The sequence below is a fragment of the Zootoca vivipara genome, chromosome 11 (genome assembly GCF_963506605.1).
Source record: "Zootoca vivipara chromosome 11, rZooViv1.1, whole genome shotgun sequence".
In the NCBI taxonomy this organism is placed as follows: Eukaryota; Metazoa; Chordata; class Lepidosauria; order Squamata; family Lacertidae; genus Zootoca; species Zootoca vivipara.
Window position 1 is genome coordinate 27,497,163 of NC_083286.1, and position 19,199 is coordinate 27,516,361.

The window sequence follows — 19,199 nt, forward strand, 5'->3', positions numbered from 1 at the left end:
CCCCACATTGAAGATTCCACTGGGCTTAAAAGCATTCCCCAAGCAACACCCTCTGGGAACGACCTTCCAAGTAGGACTGGAACCACTGCAAAACAGTGCCACCCACCCCTAGTTTGAACAGTTGTTCCAAAAGGATACCATGGCCAATGGTATGAAAAGCCATTGAGAGGTCAGGGGCGTAGCCAGGATCAAAACTAGGGGGGGGGCAAGCCATGGTCGTTCAGGGGCGGGGCCAAGGCACGGAAGGGGAGGGGCCATGAAGTGGGCGGGGCTAAAGGGCCAGCGGGCCTGATGAAATCGTGGCGGCGGCAGCAGCGGCCACCTTGTGCTTCTGGGGCTGGTAGCGTTGGCGGCTACCCTGCTTGGCTGGAGAGGACGGGAGGGTCGGGCAGGCGAGAGGGGGTGGCAGGGCGGGCAAGGGCGAGGCAAGACACGGCCGCAGCCACGACGGCTCCGAGGCGTTGCTGCATATCAGCATAATATTTCAACCATGGTTCAAGCCCCACCTTAGGGAAAAAAATCCTGCATTGCAGGGGGTTGGACTAGATGACCCTTGTGGTCCCTTCCGACTACAATTCTACGATTCTATTGATATATTACCATACCATATGCATCGTTCTGCTTTCTTGAATTGTCCTACTCCTAGGCATAGCAGCCAACTCCTAGAGGCCTAGGTGCCTCTCCCCCCCCCCCCAATTACTGGTAAATACCGTATTTGAAAGAGTCATCCCCCCATGTTGATGGGCTTTCTATGTGGGGCTTATCTGCCCCCCCCCGTATTTTATTAAGGATGGAAGAGGGAGGGAAGAAATAGAGAGAGGGATAACTCATATTTGTGGGTGCCTCTGGGTGACGCTGTGATGCTGGAACTCTGCATGTACAGGAGCCTTGTAAGCAGCTTTCTCTCTGCTTGATTTACAGCAGGCACGTCCAACAGGTAGATTGTGATCTACCAGTAGATCACTGGATGTCTGTGGTAGATCACTGGTAGGTCACTGGCACCCCTAAAAAAAGCTCACCCAAAATTTTCTTCCTCCCTCAAAAAAGTTGAACTATGACCTGAAGCCCTAAACAAAAATGGGCCTCCCTCCCTCCTAAAAGAAGCTCAACAAGTTTGACCTAAACCCCAAAAAACAGGGCTTCCCTTCCTTTAAAAAAAACTCAACAGCTTTGACCTGAACCCCCCAAAAGGGGGTAGATCACCCCCAGTTTTAAACTCTTGAGTAGATCAGAGTCTCTTGGGAGGTGGCCACCCCTGATTTACAGTATACAGATGCAGGAGGAGGGGCGGACTGGAACACCAATGCTTTTTATAAACATCACTGTGTCTGTCAAAGCTACAGCCTCCCCCCTTTCTTATTCAATTCTTTTTAGCCTTGCAGAGCCACCTTAGTCAAATTGAATCCTCTGAGTCTGCACCCTCATTAAATCGCCAATAGAACTCTTAATGCTCCTGAATGCTCATTAACAACTCCCACTTAAGAACAATAGGGTGAAATGGTCAGCTATCGAATCTTGCCTGGGGATATATGCTCCATTGTCTTAACTGCTTAACTACTGGTAGCCACTTTGCTTTATTTATTTGATGTGTTTTTGTTACTGCTGTGTCCCCCCCCCCCAGCAAGCGGAGACTTAGCTGCTCTTGCTAAAGCAAAGCCCTTTCCACTTCAGTTTTTGGAGGGGAAAAGTGCTGGTTATGGTCTGTAAAATACATTATTTTTTTTTGCTTCGGGGGGGGGCAGCTGCCCCCTCCTGCCCCCCCTGCCTACGCCCATGTGAGAGGTCGAGAAGAATTAACAGGGACATGTTTCCCTTGTCTCTCTCTCAACAGAGGCAACCAAAGCAGTTTCTGTGCCAAAACCATGCTTAAACCCCATCTGAAATCAATCCAGAAAATCAGTTTCTTCCCAAAGCACCTGGATCTGGTCTGAAACCACTTGCTCCAGAACCTTCCCCAGGAAAGGGAGATTAGCAATTGGCCAGTAGTTAGTTAGGTTTTCCAAATCCAGGGAAGGTTTCTTAGGGAGTGGTTTTACCACTGCTTCCTTCAAACAGGCAGGGACCACGCTCTCTCATAAAGAGGCATTGATCACCTTCCTGACCCAGCTAGCTGTTCCCTCCCTGCTGGTTTTTAGCAGTCAAGAGGGGCACCCTGACTGATCCGAGCACCTTGTCCACATCCTCGAGCCTTACCAACTGAAACTCATCCAGCAAGACTAGACTGTGCTTTGGACACCCCATGAGATTCGTCTGCTATAACAATAACAGGAGAGTCAAGGTCTTGGTGGATGCAAGCAATTTTATCCTCAAAATGCTTTGCAAACAAGTCACAGCAAATGTGGGTTTTGAGGGGGGGGGCTATTGTGGTGTTGTTTTTATTCTGATTATGTATTTTGTGGTTTTATATTTTGACTTTATTCTGTGAACCACCCTGAGACCTCCGGTTATAGGGTGGTGTATAAATTCAATAAATAAAAATAAAAGAAATACTTGTTCCAACAGAAAATAACCCCTCTCTTTTTCTAGATGAGTGTTCACAGCACATCTTGTAATCACAATTCAGATACTTTACTGGCATAGCTATAGTATACATACAGTAATACCTCGGGTTACGAACACGATCCGTTCCGGGTCGCAGTTCGTAACCCGAAAAGTTCGTAACCCGAACCGCCATTTTGTGCATGCACAAAGCGCTATTTTCGCGCTTTACACATGCGCAAAATACTTCCGGGTTTGCGCAGTTCGTAACCCGAGTTGTTCGTAACCCGAGGTGTTTGTAACCCGAGGTACGACTGTACATGCCTGAGTATGTACAAAGGGATGACTCCAAGCATTTGCTAGGATGTGAGCAAAGGACTACCGGTATATGTTCTGCTACCCAGGACATGCTCAGATCACATGCTTGGTCCATGAGTCCTTTGTGTCTTTTTACCTGGTGATACAATGGTGAATAGTCTTGTATTGGGGACAGTGTGTTGCACACTCTGACCGGAGGCAACCAACTTCAGTGGCTTTAAAAGAGGATTAGACCAATTCATGGAGGTTAAGACTATAAGGGGCTGCCAGCCAGTATATTCCACTGTTCGCTGCCTTGGAAGTCTGTATGCTCCTACAAAGCAGCTTCTGAAAACCACAGGAGGAGAGAGTTCTGTCATACTTAGGCCTGCTTGCTAGCTTCTCCTGGCATCTTGTTGGCCACTATGATAACAATGCTTAACAATGCTTAACTAGAAAAAGGGCACTAGCTGGATCTCTGCTTTTGAAATTCTTGCTATGGCATGTTATTCAATTCCTATGTTCCTATCAGAATTGTTGGATATCCTTGTGCCCTGTACTAACATTTCAGGAAGGCAGATCCTGTGGATGTCTGAAAATGTAATGTGCTCCCAGAGAGCTCCGGGAATACAAGCAAATAAATACAATAACATACTGTAGTCATTGAGGCTTTAAATTTCCATTTATTTTAATCTTACACCTCCTAAGTTATCAGAAAATTGTGAAATGCCAAAATTTTGTTGTGTTGACTGTCGATATCAAGCTGAATTCCTGTGATGGTCACACATTGGAAATTTCTGGTGTGTTTTGGTAGGAGGACTGGGAAAGGACCCAGAATTACAGTGGCTTTCCAAGGGTTCAGACAGGTATGGGTTAAAATGAACCAAGGAACTCTACATATGTTTGAGTAGCAGAATTGTGCCAAGCAAATGTGTGGTATTCTCTCTTTTTGCCACATAGGCTATATACATAGGTAATGTAAAAATAACTTTTGAGCCTCCAGGGGGCCAAAAGTCACAAGTCCCATCATCCCTGTGCTTGCTAGGGTTCGTGGGAGTTGTAGTTCAGCAGCATCTGGAGGCCCAGAGGTTACCCACACCTGGTGTGTAGACAATTATTCTTTGTGCTTCAAACCCCAACACTGAATAATATGCCCCCAGGATGCCAAGAAGTTATGTGTGAAGACCCAGATTAGGCAGGCCTCCACTTTCACCTACTAAATTCATTTTAGTTTTTCAAAAGCAGGTCTCGTTAATCCAGACTTCTTTTACTGCTTTATTTTGAACATTCTGCCTGCTACCGACTGCTATATATTTCTATGTTTGCTTGTCTGCCTTGGCGTTCTGATAGCACACAGTGATTCTCTTGGAATGATCCTGACTTTTGCAGTATTTCTCCTCAGATGGTGAAATCTTGAATCATTCTAACCATTTCCTTTCTCAATTGGTTTGGCCTTTTCTTTTCTTACACTTGCATTTGCCTACCTTCCACAGCACTGTTGTATTGGCTTGGCAGATGATATATAGTCCAGAACATCTAGAGGGCACCAGGTTGGGGAAGGCTGTTAAATATCACTTGTTTTTCTGAGTCTGTGTAAATGCTGTGAGACCCGAGTAGAAGCTGCTTTTAACAATGCTAAACTTGATGTTAATTAACTAAACTAGATTATCCCCTTGCCTCTGCCATTGCATTTGTGCTAACATTTGGTTATTACCCTTTGCTATGGATTTCAAGTTTTATTTTCATGTGTTGAAGCAAATTCTCACACGGTCTTCAAATTATCTCCTTGGGGGTGTTTTTCCTGAGTTAATCCTGACAGAATCTTCCTGCCAGATATGCCCATCAACTCTCTACATACAGGAACCTCTGTGCTTCAGGCTGTATGCAAATTTAATGCCCATCTCATTTCTGTTTCTCTTACATGGATGACAGATATTGTAACAATAACCTACACATTTCCCTATGGGGTTTCGATTGGATTTCCTTATATAAGAGTGCTTATATATATATATATTGCATGTGTGTTCCAGTACAATATTGGTAATGTATATATAGGGGGTGGGGAAAATGTGTGTTGTTTGCTTACATTTATGCATGGGTAAAATGTATATGAATGCATGTGTCAAGGCAGTAAACAGCCAAGGAATATCAGAAATGTATCTAGATCCCAGGGAGACTAATCAGTTACTAAAAAATAGATATGGTGGGGAAAAGTGATAAACAAGGAATGATAAACACGGGGTGTATACTGAAAAATAATTCCTAACATTCGAGGGTTTCTGCCTTCATAAGGAAAACAAGAAGCAACAGCATAGGAAATGAGCTTTTGTTTTCTGATGTTTCAAAACTAGCATAGTGAGGGCAAATGATATACCAGCAATCACAGAGTTTTCTTTACATGTGTCTGCAGTCGTCAAGGCAGACTTCAAGTGTTTGTCTGAAACTAATTTTCATCATAAGTAGTTTAGAAGGAGGATTGGGATCAGTTTAACACCACCTGCTATATTATGTATCTTAAACGGGAATGGTCCTCATTAAAAAGAAAAGAAAGAAGCCTAAACTTAGATGGTGTGTGCGTGCGCCTAGGATGGGGGGAAAGGTTTGAAGTGGAGCTGCTTCATATTTTCCTGTGCCCCCTGCACCAGCACCTCGGGAGAATGCAAGGTTGCTGTTGAACTCGCAGCTTGGCTATGCTAGTATGATTTTATGCCACTGTATATTTGGTTGCTATAATTTGAGTCATTGCTACATCTTGGGAAAAGAGCTTCTGTAATGACTTGATTACAGCAGGGGCAAATACATCTCCCACAGTTAGTACACTTGCTGCTTCTGCTTGATCATAGACCAACTGCAAACCAGATGAGGTGCTCATATCAGGCCCACCCTAGAATATGAACCAGCCCTGAGAGACTGGCTAAATCATGGAGACCATTCAATAGTGGTTCATATGCTTCATAATTATACCACACTATAATTATGCAGATCAGGTGATTTAGAGCAGGGAAATGGACAATACGGTGCCGCTGTCCAAAAAGTATCCTCCATATAGTTATCACCCAACCCTTAGAGTTTCTGTGATTTTTTTTTTAAAAAGATGCTTTATACATATTGGCACGATAGCAAGTAGACTTTGCTATTCGGAGGAGGAAAGTGGTTAAAGCTCATTGAGACAGAATTTGTTTTTTCTGATGGAAATGCTACTGATGGAATCTTGCTTTTTGCAATCGGGAAAATTGGAAAGGAGCTTCAATCATAGTCAAACTGTGAAATATTTGTCACTAGCAACCTCATACCTAGCGTTGCTCGGGAATTCTAAGAAACAAAAAAATCAGTGCAGTTGTGAAAGGTTTGTTTTGCCATCTTGATTCAAAATGGTGTCCAGATACTGATGAAAATAAGTTACTTGATCTCAGGAACCGTAATATACCTTAAGAAGTATGTAAACGCATAGCAGCTTTCTAAAATATATAGTATATATCTAGAAGGCACATGAATTGTAGATCTTTCACAAATAATACATGGAATTGAGGGTGCAAGTGGACTACTATTTTTAAAAAAACAGGTGAAGTACACATCACACCTTCTCTGTTGGTAAAGGGAATCTGCAGATATTTGTGTAATTTTAAAAACCTGCAATATCTGTTTAGCAAGGAATGTGTGTATACCATGGGAAGCAAAGCCTCTCTGATCACTTTCACCTCTTAAAAACTATTGTCTGTGTATAAGTAGTGAGGGAGAGTGGAGGGAAAGCAGCAAGTTAATGCCAGATTTCGCAGAAACATCTTTGTAACAATTTCTTAGTTGTTCTTGGCCTAAACATGTATCAGAGGGGTTTGCTCTTTTATGGTCACATTTTACAAATTGCTGATAGGAAAATGGTTACTGTGCTCAAAATCTGTCTTTCAGAATAAATCTGTGTTGGTTTTTGGAGGGTCTGATTAAATTGAGAGCAAAACCAAGAACGGGAATTTTAGAAATTTATTGTGAGAATCCCAGCACAAAGTCCTCATTTATAGTTTAATTTGATGTATAGGGAACAGATTCAATTAAAATACAATTGCATGTGTTGTGTATACTTTGAGACTGTTTTCAGTATTTTTCTTTCCCTCTACACCAACTTTGCGAAACATGATAAAAATATCTCATGACTGAAACAAATTTTAATTTAGTACATCTAGTCAGGACGCTATGTATGTGTGTGTGTGTGTGCAATTCTACATTTGTTCATGTTGAATAATATATGACTAAAATATCTGGAATAAGTAGTTGTATGATTTTGAAGAGGTGCTTTTGACACTATAGATACACAGTTTGATTTGTGTAATAGCATGGCAATATATTTGCATTAGAATATTTCACAATGCACTTTGGTGGAACATACATTGTATCAGTAGAATTTTGCTTGTGTTATGTTTCTGTGCTTTCTACATCTTTTTTAAAGCTGCAGGTAAATCTCTAGGTGCATATCTGAAACAATGTGAATATTCAAAAAACTAAAAGAACCTGGTTCTTGGGCAATGGTACTAAATCATTGCATTCACCACTGATTTTATCGCCTCCAACATAAATTGTGCAAGTTTCAATGCTATTAGTGTAGTTCAGATTTCCAACTGGGGCTAGCCATTTATATTTCCTGTTTTGCAAGAATCTCTAGATTGTTTTCCTCTGTCTCTGACACTATAGAGCTACCTTATATTGAACTATGATCACACGGGATCATGCATTTTGAATTTTCTGCACAGAAGTAGCTTCCCCTGGTATGTCCTGCAGAGGACCCTAAGGTCCACGAATAATAACAGCCTAAGGGTCCTGGGCCCTAAAGAAGCCATATTATCCTCCATCAGGGCCAGGGCCTTTTCAGTGATGGGAAGGGTGGGGTATAAATAAAAATGTATTATAATATTATTATTATTCCATGTAGGGAATTGCATGAATCCCTTCATTGCAGCCGGGGCAGGGCATTTTTCATCAGAACCACACTAGGAGGAAGAGTTTGAATCCCCACCTCTGCCCGTCAGACTCCCAAGCATGATTGGAGTCTCAGCCAACTGTTCTTTGCATTTCTAAGATGATTTGTGCAACACAGACATTAAATATGTAGGCTCTAATATCTACTGCTCTGGCAAGTTCACCAGTCTGGGTTACCGTCCTGTAGGGATTACCTGAATGTGAGCTGCTGAAGGAACCTTCCTCCTGGCATTAGTTGAGAGGTTTTAATATTGTATGTTGCCTCAGTTGCCTTTGGAAAGAGAGGCGACCTATAAATAATAGTACAGGAAGCCACGCAGAAGCACAGAATCAAAAGGTGTTTTGACAGCTGTTCCAAGAAGTGTAGCTAAGCCTTTACATCATATCACAGGTTCCCTTTGGAGTGCTTTTTCAGTTGCTTCAAAAGCTCTAAAATCAACAGTTTTCACACACAGCCCCTTTCATATACCAGGGATGGGTGAAATGATGTAGGACGGTGTCCTAAAGCTAAACTAGATTTGGGGGCATAACATATTTCAAACTCACAGGCAAGGGAGTGGGCTTGGGTACTCAAACTTGGTGCTGCGCTCTTTCTCTTCGTATTGTTACAAAAGTTGGGTGTCACCTCCACTCTCTGCAGGATTCCAGGGGATTCCAGGCACTCACCCAGGGTCTGTGTTCCTTTGGAGAATTGAGACATGGCAGAGACTGTCGTAGCTTTAAGAAATGTAGTTTATTCACCTAATTACACCTTCAGTGCACGTGGAGGGAGTCCAGATGTTACAGCATAGTCATTTCAAGAGGGGCTTGTCCCCCCACAGCAGTGCAGCCCTGGAGTCCAAGCCATCTCTCCCAGCCAGCCTTCAGCCTGCCAACCCAAGATGGATCCCAGTCTTTCTTCTTATCTCTTCTTTTTTCCCAGCACACCTTGCTTAAAACATTTCCTGTCACTTTGAAACCACACCCCATCACCATCGCAACCTACAGTGATGGGGGAAAGTACGGTATCTGATCCCCTGCTAAATTTGCCCGTTTGCCCTCTGATGAAGAAATGACCAGTCCAGATGTTTCAGACTGAGACTTCCATTACAGGTTTTCTGGCTGCATTTGACAATAATTGTAGTCCAAATCATTTAGAAGTCTCTTGATCGTGAATGGCAGCATTATAATCTTGTTATTTTTTATTTAAAAGAAAAACACAGCTGAGATTTTTCAAAACTCGGAATCCTTTGCTTTTTACACATCTGAATATACTCAATACAAGCTACATGGCTTGTAAAATGAACATTTGTTGCTGTTCCGAGATGATCCTTGTACAGCTCTTTAACTGCCTTAATTTTCTGAATTCCTTTGTTTTATTCTGTAATGTGAAGAGATGAAAACTGGAAACCATTTGTAAGCAATGTAGAATTTCCAATTCTGGACATAATTTAGTTGAAACCAAAGACTTACTGGGAGCCAAGCAGGTCGAGGAAAAATACATATTTGCATTTCAAATTTGCATTTAAAAAGGAAGACATTCAGAGTGACCCTGATTGGGACTATGGGGAATGGGTTTAAAGCCTTGCCCCCACCCAGTGCACTCCATATGAATTTCCCGCCACCAGCTGCTATTTGTTTCTGGAGCGTTGCTGCTATACATGGGGCAAACAGAAACTTCGAGAAGCAAGTTTGCAGTGGGGGTTTAAGAGTGAAGATCCGTCTTAATCCTCATTGACCCCTCCCATGACGACTTTAAAACAAAACATCCAATAACACATTTTTTGTATCATCTAGTCGTCGTCCCCAAAGTATGCTTCTCTGAAGTTTGTGCTAAGTAAATAGTGTGAACTAATCAAGGAATAAGAAAACCATTGACAGTCTGGTCAGACTGTGCTGGCCAAAGAATGTACAGGTAATGCAGGGAGGGGGGAAGCGTATCAAGAGATCTCAGTCATATTCCTACAGATATTGTCAGGGAATCAGATCCCTCCCACAGTGGACAGCCAAGAATTAAATAAACAAGGAGAGATCTTACCAAGTATTTTATTCAATATCCACAGAGAGAGGCTCAGAAAAGGTGCCTCTCACAGTAATGGCATTGCTCCGAGTAAAGCCCCACCCCCTCCGTCTCTCCTATTATATGTCATCCCTAGGTTGGCTGATCTGTGCTTTCTGTTCTCCTACTTTCAATGCCCTCCAGGTTCTGGGAGAGGGTAGATCTGGAATGTTTTCTAAAGATGCTGAGTCTATCAGCTGTCTCTCCCCCTGGTGCTGCTGCTTCTTCCTGCTCCTCCCCCAATATTTCCTATCTTCTCCCCTCTGCAGCCTCTGAGCTGTGACCTCCTGCAAACCACTGTTTTAACTCTATACCGTCTTCCTCTTCTCTAGAAGGTTCAGGCAGGGGAGGTGGTATCCACCATTCCTCCCGCTCCTCTGCCCAGTCCCTGACAGCTGTGTATCTGAAGAAGTGTGCATGCACACGAAAGCTCATACCAAAATATAAACTTAGTTGGTCTTTAAGGTGCTACTGAAGGAATTTTTTTATTTTGCTTCGACTCAGACCAACACGGCTACCCACCTGTAACTAGGTCTAGGTCTGTGTAATAAGATGAGAAGAATCCTGCAGGATTAGTCCAAAGCCCCATCTAGTTCAGCATCCTGTTCCCCACAGCAACTAGCCAGCCTGTGGGAAACCCACAAGCAAGGCATGAGCACCATTGCATTCTCCTGCTGCTACTCCCCAGTGAGTGGTATGCAGAGGCAAGATCACACTAATCCTGGAAGTATCATCCAAAACATGCCACCCTGAGTTCCATGATGGGAGGGAAGAGGGAAGAGGAACAGGGTTTGTCAAGCTGTATTTTTATAAAGAACATGTTCCGTATATATTTAGCTGCAGAATTGAACAGAACTGGCTAAATGCACTGCCGTGTAGTTTTGAGTCAAATTCTTTGCTAATGTGCCACTTATATGTAGCATGTAAAAGGCTTCTAGTTTTTTTCTGCTTTATTATTGTAAAGAATATTTGCCAACATATGTTGAAATGCCAAGTAAGCAGATGTAGAAATTAACTCCAGCATCAAAACAGTAATTTGAAAGGTGACATTCTTGAATAGTCAAGTACTTAAAAAGCAAAGGCATGAAAACTTGTATGCCACCAAAAGTGAAGTTTTTTGCGGCTGTTGACTGAATCAGTGACTTGCAAAGTTAATATTCTCTGACTCAACACTAACACAGGCCCTGTTTTAACACTTAAATGACTCATCAGACCGATCCAAGGCATATAGTATTTTTTACATTAAGCAAACAATAAAATGCTGTAAGTAAAAATTAAACACAATTTAACCGGAAGCACCTTCCATGAGTTTCAAATGGAATGCCCAAGTAAGCGTTCAGAGCCAGAAGAATCTGTTCAAGCATGTCCACCCCCAAGAATGAATCTGAAAATTGGAGGCTAAAGCTTACAGATTTGTGCTCATGACTTGCAGCTTTTTATTTTACCATAAACTATCTTTTTTTGTAATTTGGAACTAAATCAGTGTATGATGCCATAGAACAATTGCTTTCTTGAATACAAAAGTGCTGCCTGTTTGTTGAAAGTGCTCTTCTAAAAAAAAATACCTAAAATGTTACTTTGCAGCAGGATCCTTCTAAATTAAGGAGCGCACTTAAGTTTTGTAACTTTGTTGGACAGTTGTTAAGGAACTTTACAAGCCATAAAGAATCAGAAAGAACTCCAACCTGGAAGGCATGGATAATGAGAGGGGTTTTTCCGAAAGCTTAACAGGGACATAATTGAATTACATAATGACTTATTATAGATTGTGATTACCCCTCACATCAGCAATACATTGAAAACATAACTTGACTTTCAAGGCGTACATAATAATAAAGCAAATAACAAATTGAGAATGGGCTATAAGAGTAATGTGTTCGTTTAGCAAATAATTAATGTACAGAATGGTCTGCTAGGTAAAATGACCAAGACAAAGGCTCAAGAAACAATTGGCAACTCTGTTGAGGGAAATTGAGTACTAAAAAGAGATAAGCTTCAATGAACCTGAAACCTTTACTACTTAGACATTATTTGATCCAGTCATTAATGCGAGCCAGCTGCAATTTGATAGTAGTGTATTTCTACCATGAAAAATAATGCCAGCTCCTCTTGGTTGGGACTGTAAATCTAAGTGAGTAAATGAGTGTTGAACTGCAGCTAAGGGCCACGTTGACTGCAATGTCTGTATTCTACTTGGATTCTTAAAAATGTTTGTCAACTTAGTAATGTATGAAAGATCACTTACTCTTTGAAGAAATCATCTACCTGAAATGGCTGTGATGAGCATATCTTAATAGACTCTTATTCAACCATATGCATATGAAAATTATGTGTCTTTGAGCGGTTCCTTATGTAAATGTTAAGATCGTATCAATGAGTATATCAAGAGAATCCATGGCACAAAGCAGAAAGTGTGGCCTCAGATCAACACTCCCAGAACAGCAATACACAATATGGTTGCATCCTTCCACAAGAACATGCACGGCACCATCCAGTATGATGTCTTATCCTCTGACACCTTCCTTATAAAGAACGTTGTGAAACAGAGTTCATTTGCCCCAGTCCAACAAAGTTTGTCTCCCGTATTGGTCTCTACAGCCACAGCAGGTGCTGTAACTCTCCAACAGTTTGACTTCACCCCCAAAGATGGACTCCTCTATTGTCTCCCGAGACAAAACGGATTCCAACACACAAAAACTCTGGAATTTTGATAACTTGCTAACCTTTGTAACTGAACCAGTAATTTTCCTCTCTCCAAAGCAAGGAGCTATAGAAATTCTCAATTTGTTGTAAACAAATATTTATCTTTTTCAAAACAGGTAGCTACAGGTGGCACAAGAAGATATAGGAGGAAGATTTTAAATTTGGAAAGCATTTAATCTCACCCCATTTCAAGTCGTGTTCTAATGCACTTTTTCTTTAAACATGGTAGCCACTTTCCCCTTCTGACTTCACAATAATGAAAGGTTACATGTATGTATCAAGTGTTATATTGCACTTCGTTATATAGAAGCTGGCAGCCATATAAAACTCTATGAAAAGTTTAAGAATAACATAAATGCAGTGTATTAAAACTGCAACTTTAATGATAACAAGTGGGACAGAATGAAACCTTTAAAAAAATCACATACAAAATACTTCTGGTTTACAATGTTAAACACTAAACCTTACATAAAAAGTTCATGCTTGTCTTATAGGTACCTGATGTTGTCCACTAAGGCATGTGATCTTGGCTTAGTCAAGAAGAAAGTTAGGTACAACATGAGCTTCAAACGCAAGGTGCAGTTGGCTTTTATCCTTAGCCAGAGGGCCAGAGCGAGGACTTTCACGCTCAGGTCCACTGGCCAGACTCTGTCCAATCGGCTGCTTATGATTGGCCAGTTTAAACTTTAGACTTGGAGGGCTATCCCAACCTGTAATGCGATTGGACAGGGAATTTGCAACAGCTGGTTGCTCGGACGTGACTCCTTGCAGCCCTGGGAACGGAGGGCAGCCTGTGAGGGTTTGCAGCCACTGTCCACCGGAGCAGGGTAAGTGGCCATTATGCTACAACTAAACTCATAAAATTTCCTTCCAGTATTAGGCAGGATTCATTTGATGTTCTTCGGCTTATCCAATTTTAGTATGAAACATTAACTGGAGATATTCCACATGAAGAATTGCAAAGTTGATGGAGCCACCTAATCAAAACAAATTTACCTTGGCAGATTTGTCAACATCAGTGAAGTCTGCTTTTAGCTAAGGCCCTAGAAGTTTTGCAGAATTTCTTGTTTTAATATAAATTTGGGTTCCTACCCCTTTTCTTTTCCCACTTACAATCGTGTAAAGACATTTCACATCATTTTATAGAAGTTAAAGATGAAAGTGCTGTGACTTTGCTTTGAAAATACTGACAATTCCACAATGCAAGCCCCAGAGTCTGTAGATACAAGCATCACATTAACAGTCCACGAATTACCGATGAAAAATTCATGCCACTGTAGTAACTTTCATATTGGCAAAAGTCAGACAGAAGTGAAAACAGCATATTTAACAGAGAAATCTGTAAATATTCACATAATGATGATGATCTCTGAGACACTTCGCTCCCCCTCAACTGAGGATTGCCTTGTACACAAAAAAAAAGAGGAAGGAAAAGTCTCTATCTGCAGCCCAAATTAATGGTACAGCTTTCTGTATCACTAATTCCTTGTCTCACTTCCATACAGCAGTGTGTGATGAACACACAAGCATGGTAGACCTTTACATTGGTATTGGTTGTTAGCATCACATTCTTCCCAACCCACTTGGAGAGGTAAGCCATAGCTGTGACTGCCTTGACAATATGCTTGTCCAGCTCAGCATTGCTGGAGAAGTTGCTGGTTATGGTGGAATCCAGAGAAACAAAATCATCTATCACCTCAAGTGTGAGGCATGGAGTGCTGGCAGTGTCCTGACCCAGGATGTTGGTCTTTGTCAGGTTGATGATGAGCCCGAACTCCCTGCAGGCTTGGGCTGTAGAGCTTCCTGGAAGTGTGCTGTAAATACTGTGCCATCTAAACATCTCTTAGAGAAGGATCCGCCACCCTTTTGTCATTGTGTGGAGACGTGTCAGGTTGAACACCCCCCCTCCCCGTTGTTCTTTGAATAGAAGTACACACCATCTTCAGTTGAGCTGAAGGCATAACAGAGCAACAAGGCGAAGTATATGCCAAAGAGAGTTGGAGCAAAAAACACAGCTCTGTTTCACTGCACTCTTTGTAGAGAAGGCATCGGAGGATGAACTATCATATTGGAAGGTGCCATGGATGTTCTCGTGGAAGGACACAATTATATTGTGGAGCTTAGGTGGGCATCCTGTCTTATTGAGCAGTATGAAGACTCCTTTTGGGCTGACAAGGTAAAAGACCTTCATCAGGTCTATAAAGGTGATGTACTACTATCACCACACTTAATTGTAGCACGATCTTTGATAGAGGAATATGTTTTTTTGCTGTAAGTGGCTAAGATCTTTTTGCTTTGAATATAGGCCAGAACCTTAATCAAATGAGAATTAGGCTAAAGCTATTCCACTGTACATTCAATTAAGTCTTTAAGGTGCCACAAGACTATGTCACTTATTCTACCCTTCTTTTTTTTCTTTTTTTAGTGCTTTAGAAAAATCTCACAGTAGAGGCATTTTCAGAGGTGCAAAAATTGCCACTGTAGTCTCCAGGTATCAAGGTGGGTGGGTTGAGCTGACAGAATTACGTTAAGGCCTAGTTTGCATGACACATGCAGGCTCCCAGAGAGAAGCTTGCTGCCACTTTACTCCTCCCCAGCCTTTTTTATTCCTGCATTGAGCTAAGCCAATGTTTTGTTTCGTGTGTTGTCTGAACTGGGACTGGACAAAAATATTGCCCACGATCAGAGTGAGGGAATTCATCATCACTGCTGAAGCAACCATGCTGATGCTGATTGGCATGCCACAGCGCACTGCAGTGATGAAAGCAAGGACCAACAATGAAACTGCCATGGGATAGTGGCTGGCTGGAATGTCAGCTCAGGTGCCTCTGCAAGAGGAATTCCTTCCTCCTGTACTGCGTTCAGGCATTGTTTCCCCCCACAAACAGCCAAGTGGGTGACCTGCACTTGGCTGCCACCTTAAACAGGCCAAGCACAGGGTGTGCACAGCTCCGAAGCCCCTGCCACTGATTGGCTCTGTGGGCACTGCCCTCCCCTACCTGAGAGGACCGTTGTGGCTGGAGGTGAATGGTAGCTAGTAACCATCTCCTCCCCTGATTACACCAGATGATGATGGCCTACCTGGACCCACCATGGCTGCGCCATGCATCAAGACGTTTCCCACCCAGATGAACTGTTATTGCCTCCCCCTTTACTCCAGGCATTGTTTGTCCCCAGTGATGTCACTGTATAATCATATCTGGTGTGACTGCATGATCATCACCAGATTTACTGGTGTAGCTGCAAGAAAGGAGCACAAATTCTAAAAAACAGCTGATACTAATCTCACAGATTGAATCAAGTGCTTTGTGTGGATGGTTTCAGCATCATTTTTATTTCATCCCCCCCCCCTTAAAGATGTTGGAATTAAATATGTGAAAATGATGCATCTTTTATTATTAGCTCTTTCTCCATTGGTCATGATCCTTCATTTAAAGTTGAAATCTTAGGCTGCCCAGCAACAATGCAGTCCTGTGTATTTATCTCTTATTAAAAACAAGGTAGCTTTCTATTTGCACAGGTGTGTTTAAAATGGCTGGGCAAGAATCATTCTACAATTTTAAGAATTAAAGGGTGTTTTTTGTGAGTCTAGACTCCCACATTTTATACATTTTTTCCATTTTATACATTTTAGCATGTATGGTTTTATTTTGGACTCAGGCTTGGCGCAGATCATGTTGGATGTTCTAAATGTATTAGAATTATGTGATCATTGGTTCCCAGAAATATAATAAAATGAATCTGAACCCAGACTACCACATTATGCCTACGTTTCCATAGTGTTTTAAAGGATATAGCAGTTACACTCCCTTCTTTTTTAAACGCCTATTTGCTTCATAGCTTATGGTCTACTTTATGGTGATAACTGAAAAGGGTGAAGCATGACTGCTCATGAGGAGGCAAGTCATCTGTGCATTAGGGGTTTTGGTGAAGAGTGGGCTGTTGTAGGTGAGAGAAAGATGGGGTAGGAAGTATTGCAAAGGCCATTTAAGTTGTTTTAGTCAGTTGGGTGTCGTGTTTTATTTATCTGGGTATTGGGTTAAATTGAAATTTCTAATTCTTGACCTTACTGCAGTCGAGTTGTTTTCTTTCTTTAAATGTAGCTATTATTATTTTTATTTAGTGGTCTTGTTTTTATGGGGACCCAGGTGGCGCTGTGGTTAAACCACTGAGCCTAGGGCTTGCTGATCAGAAGGTCGGCGGTTCGAATCCCTGTGACGGAGTGAGCTCCCGTTGCTTGGTCCCAGCTCCTGCCAACCTAGCAGTTCGAAAGCACGTCAAAATGCAAGTAGATAAATAGGAACCGCTACAGCGAGAAGGTAAACGGCGTTTCCGTGCGCTGCTCTGGTTTGCCAGAAGCGGCTTTGTCATGCTGGCCACATGACCTGGAAGCTATACGCCGGCTCCCTCGGCCAATAATGCGAGATGAGCGCGCAACCCCAGAGTCAGTCACGACTGGACCTAATGGTCAGGGGTCCCTTTACCTTTACCTTGTTTTTATGGGTTCTGTATGTTTTGTATTTTTTCCTGTATATATTTATTATTATTTATTTCATTGTTACCCAATCTGGAATTAAAAAATTCAGTGAAGAGTGGGTTAACAACAGCAACAGCAACATTGACTGTAAATTTCTGTTAGGAAATAAGGATTGAGGACATTCCTTGATAGAAATACTACTGGAAATATCAGGCAGGCCTTTTGCCTCCTCTCCAGGAGGAGGAGGAATCCCTCTTTCACCAGACCAACTGGCAGAGTGGACCATTCCCCAACCCCTAAACAATTATTCAACTGGAACCACATTGATGACTGGAACTGTTACAACGCTATGGATAACAGGAAAGAAAACAGGGAACTAACAAAGGAGACAGAAGTAACAAAAGAACTTGCCCTAACAAGAAAAGCCAGAAATCTCAATTAAGGAAAGGAAAGGAAGCCCAACAGTATGTGAGGCAGCAACAGAAGGCATAACCCACACTCATCAAGATTGTCGGTAGAGGCAGGAGTGGAGGGTGGAGCATACTAGATCTCCAAACAGAAATTCATAGTAAGAACATGTTTTCATTTTTGTGAGATGAGCCCGGAGGATATTCCTTGACAAGGGACATATCAGAGCAGTTTCCTAAGCCAAGGTGGGCTTCCTCTGCCCCCCACCCCCATTTCTTGTGTGTCTCAGTGTTTTGGAGAACCTTTGTACTGAAAGCATAACCATATCTAAGGAGGCATCATCCCTATCAAGAGATGTCCTTCAATTTTGTCTCACAAACAGGCAGTAGTATAATCCTAGAATCACAATCTGCTTTATATCATTGCAGAGGTGTTATGTCGCTTCCCACATATTTGTTAGTTAATTAATTATCCATAAGTTTTAATAGATGAATTCGTTGGTTATATCTGCAGAAACTTGCATATAAATAAAAGCCACCCTTAAATAAGATGCATGGCAGACACCATGCTAAGAGGCCTTTTCTGAAAAAGAGGCAGAAGAATATCTTCTAAGATAGCGTCTGTATATTTTTGCAATACTTACATTTTCTCATTTGCTGTACACCACTTATGGAGATTTATATATTAAGCAGCAATATTTTAAAATAAAATAAAATGAATCTGCCTTGTGGGGTTTTTCATGATAATATGTTTTTAACACAAGTAAACATTTCTTTTAAGTCTGCTTTTTTAAGTCTACTGTGCGATTGGTAGCTATTATAATATTTTTGTTAATCGACTGATCTGTTCTTAATTACAGTGCGCTGGGGAGGGGGACTATATTCGTTTTCAAATACTTGTGCCTTGTTTCAATTCTGAAAATATTCATTATATCAGCTCATGTGAACAAATGAACAGTAACATTTATAATCTCTTTAGTGTTAATGTGGCTACAGAAGACTCAAGTTTTATTTGCTAGTGCCTGCTAGCTGCTAGCTAGCGCTAGCTCCATTGTTAGGGCTCCAGAGCTACTTTCCTATCCCAGTAGTAATCCAAATGCTGGTCTCAGTTGTTCCTGTTGACTTCTGAACCTGTGCTGTTTAAAGTACACTTCCCAAGAAGCCTGTAAGTTTCTCAATACTTGACTGCCCTCACATGAATCCTTGGAAGGATCATGGTAGCAAGCTGCTGCTGCTGCTGCTACTACTAATGTTAATAACATTACAAACATTACAAACATTGTCTTGCGTGAGTCCTTAAAGCTTTGGGACACTTCTTTTGCCAAAATTACAAAACTCACAGATGACTCTGCTGCCATGAGAGAAATGGTGTCTAAACTCTAGGCTTTGGAAAGTATTTTTTTTTCTTTTTTCCTGAGATAAAGTGAGTTGCCCTGTGTAAGAACAACTGAAAGCAACAGATTAAAGGACATGTTTAATAGTGGGGTTTTTTCTGTGCCATAAATGAGAAATTTTAGTGTATTGTACTCTATTTTGCATATTGTCATTCAAGGAAATCTAAACAATACCATGTCGTTCTCTTTGGTTCCAGCTCTTCCTTTTTGTGACCTGGAATTTTGAGCTGTACATGATTCCTCTGACACTGTTGCTACTGTTGGTGTGGAACTACTTCCTGATCATTTCAGGGAAGGATAATAGACAACGTGATACGGTAAGTGTGTCTAAAGCTTTTTTGCAGTGGGGCAGAGGGCAGAAGACCCTTCTCTTCATGGAGGCAGAACTTTGAAGTGGAATTTAAGCAATGAGCCTATTTGGCTGCTGGTTCACCCCT

General features: G+C 41.7%; 1 protein-coding gene across 6 annotated transcripts in view; it reads left to right on the forward strand.

The window, feature by feature from the left end:
* MCTP1 (multiple C2 and transmembrane domain containing 1) overlaps nucleotides 1-19,199 on the forward strand; it is a 174,594-nt gene that overhangs the window by 115,697 nt on the left and 39,698 nt on the right. For 5 of the 6 annotated variants that reach the window (XM_060280199.1, XM_060280195.1, XM_060280194.1 and 2 more), the window contains one exon: nucleotides 18,960-19,079. In XM_060280199.1, coding sequence (XP_060136182.1) covers nucleotides 18,960-19,079 — 120 coding nt within the window. Of the gene's footprint in view, nucleotides 1-16,607; nucleotides 17,027-18,959; nucleotides 19,080-19,199 lie in introns of those variants that run through there. The other variant, XM_060280198.1, reaches the window with a different exon arrangement.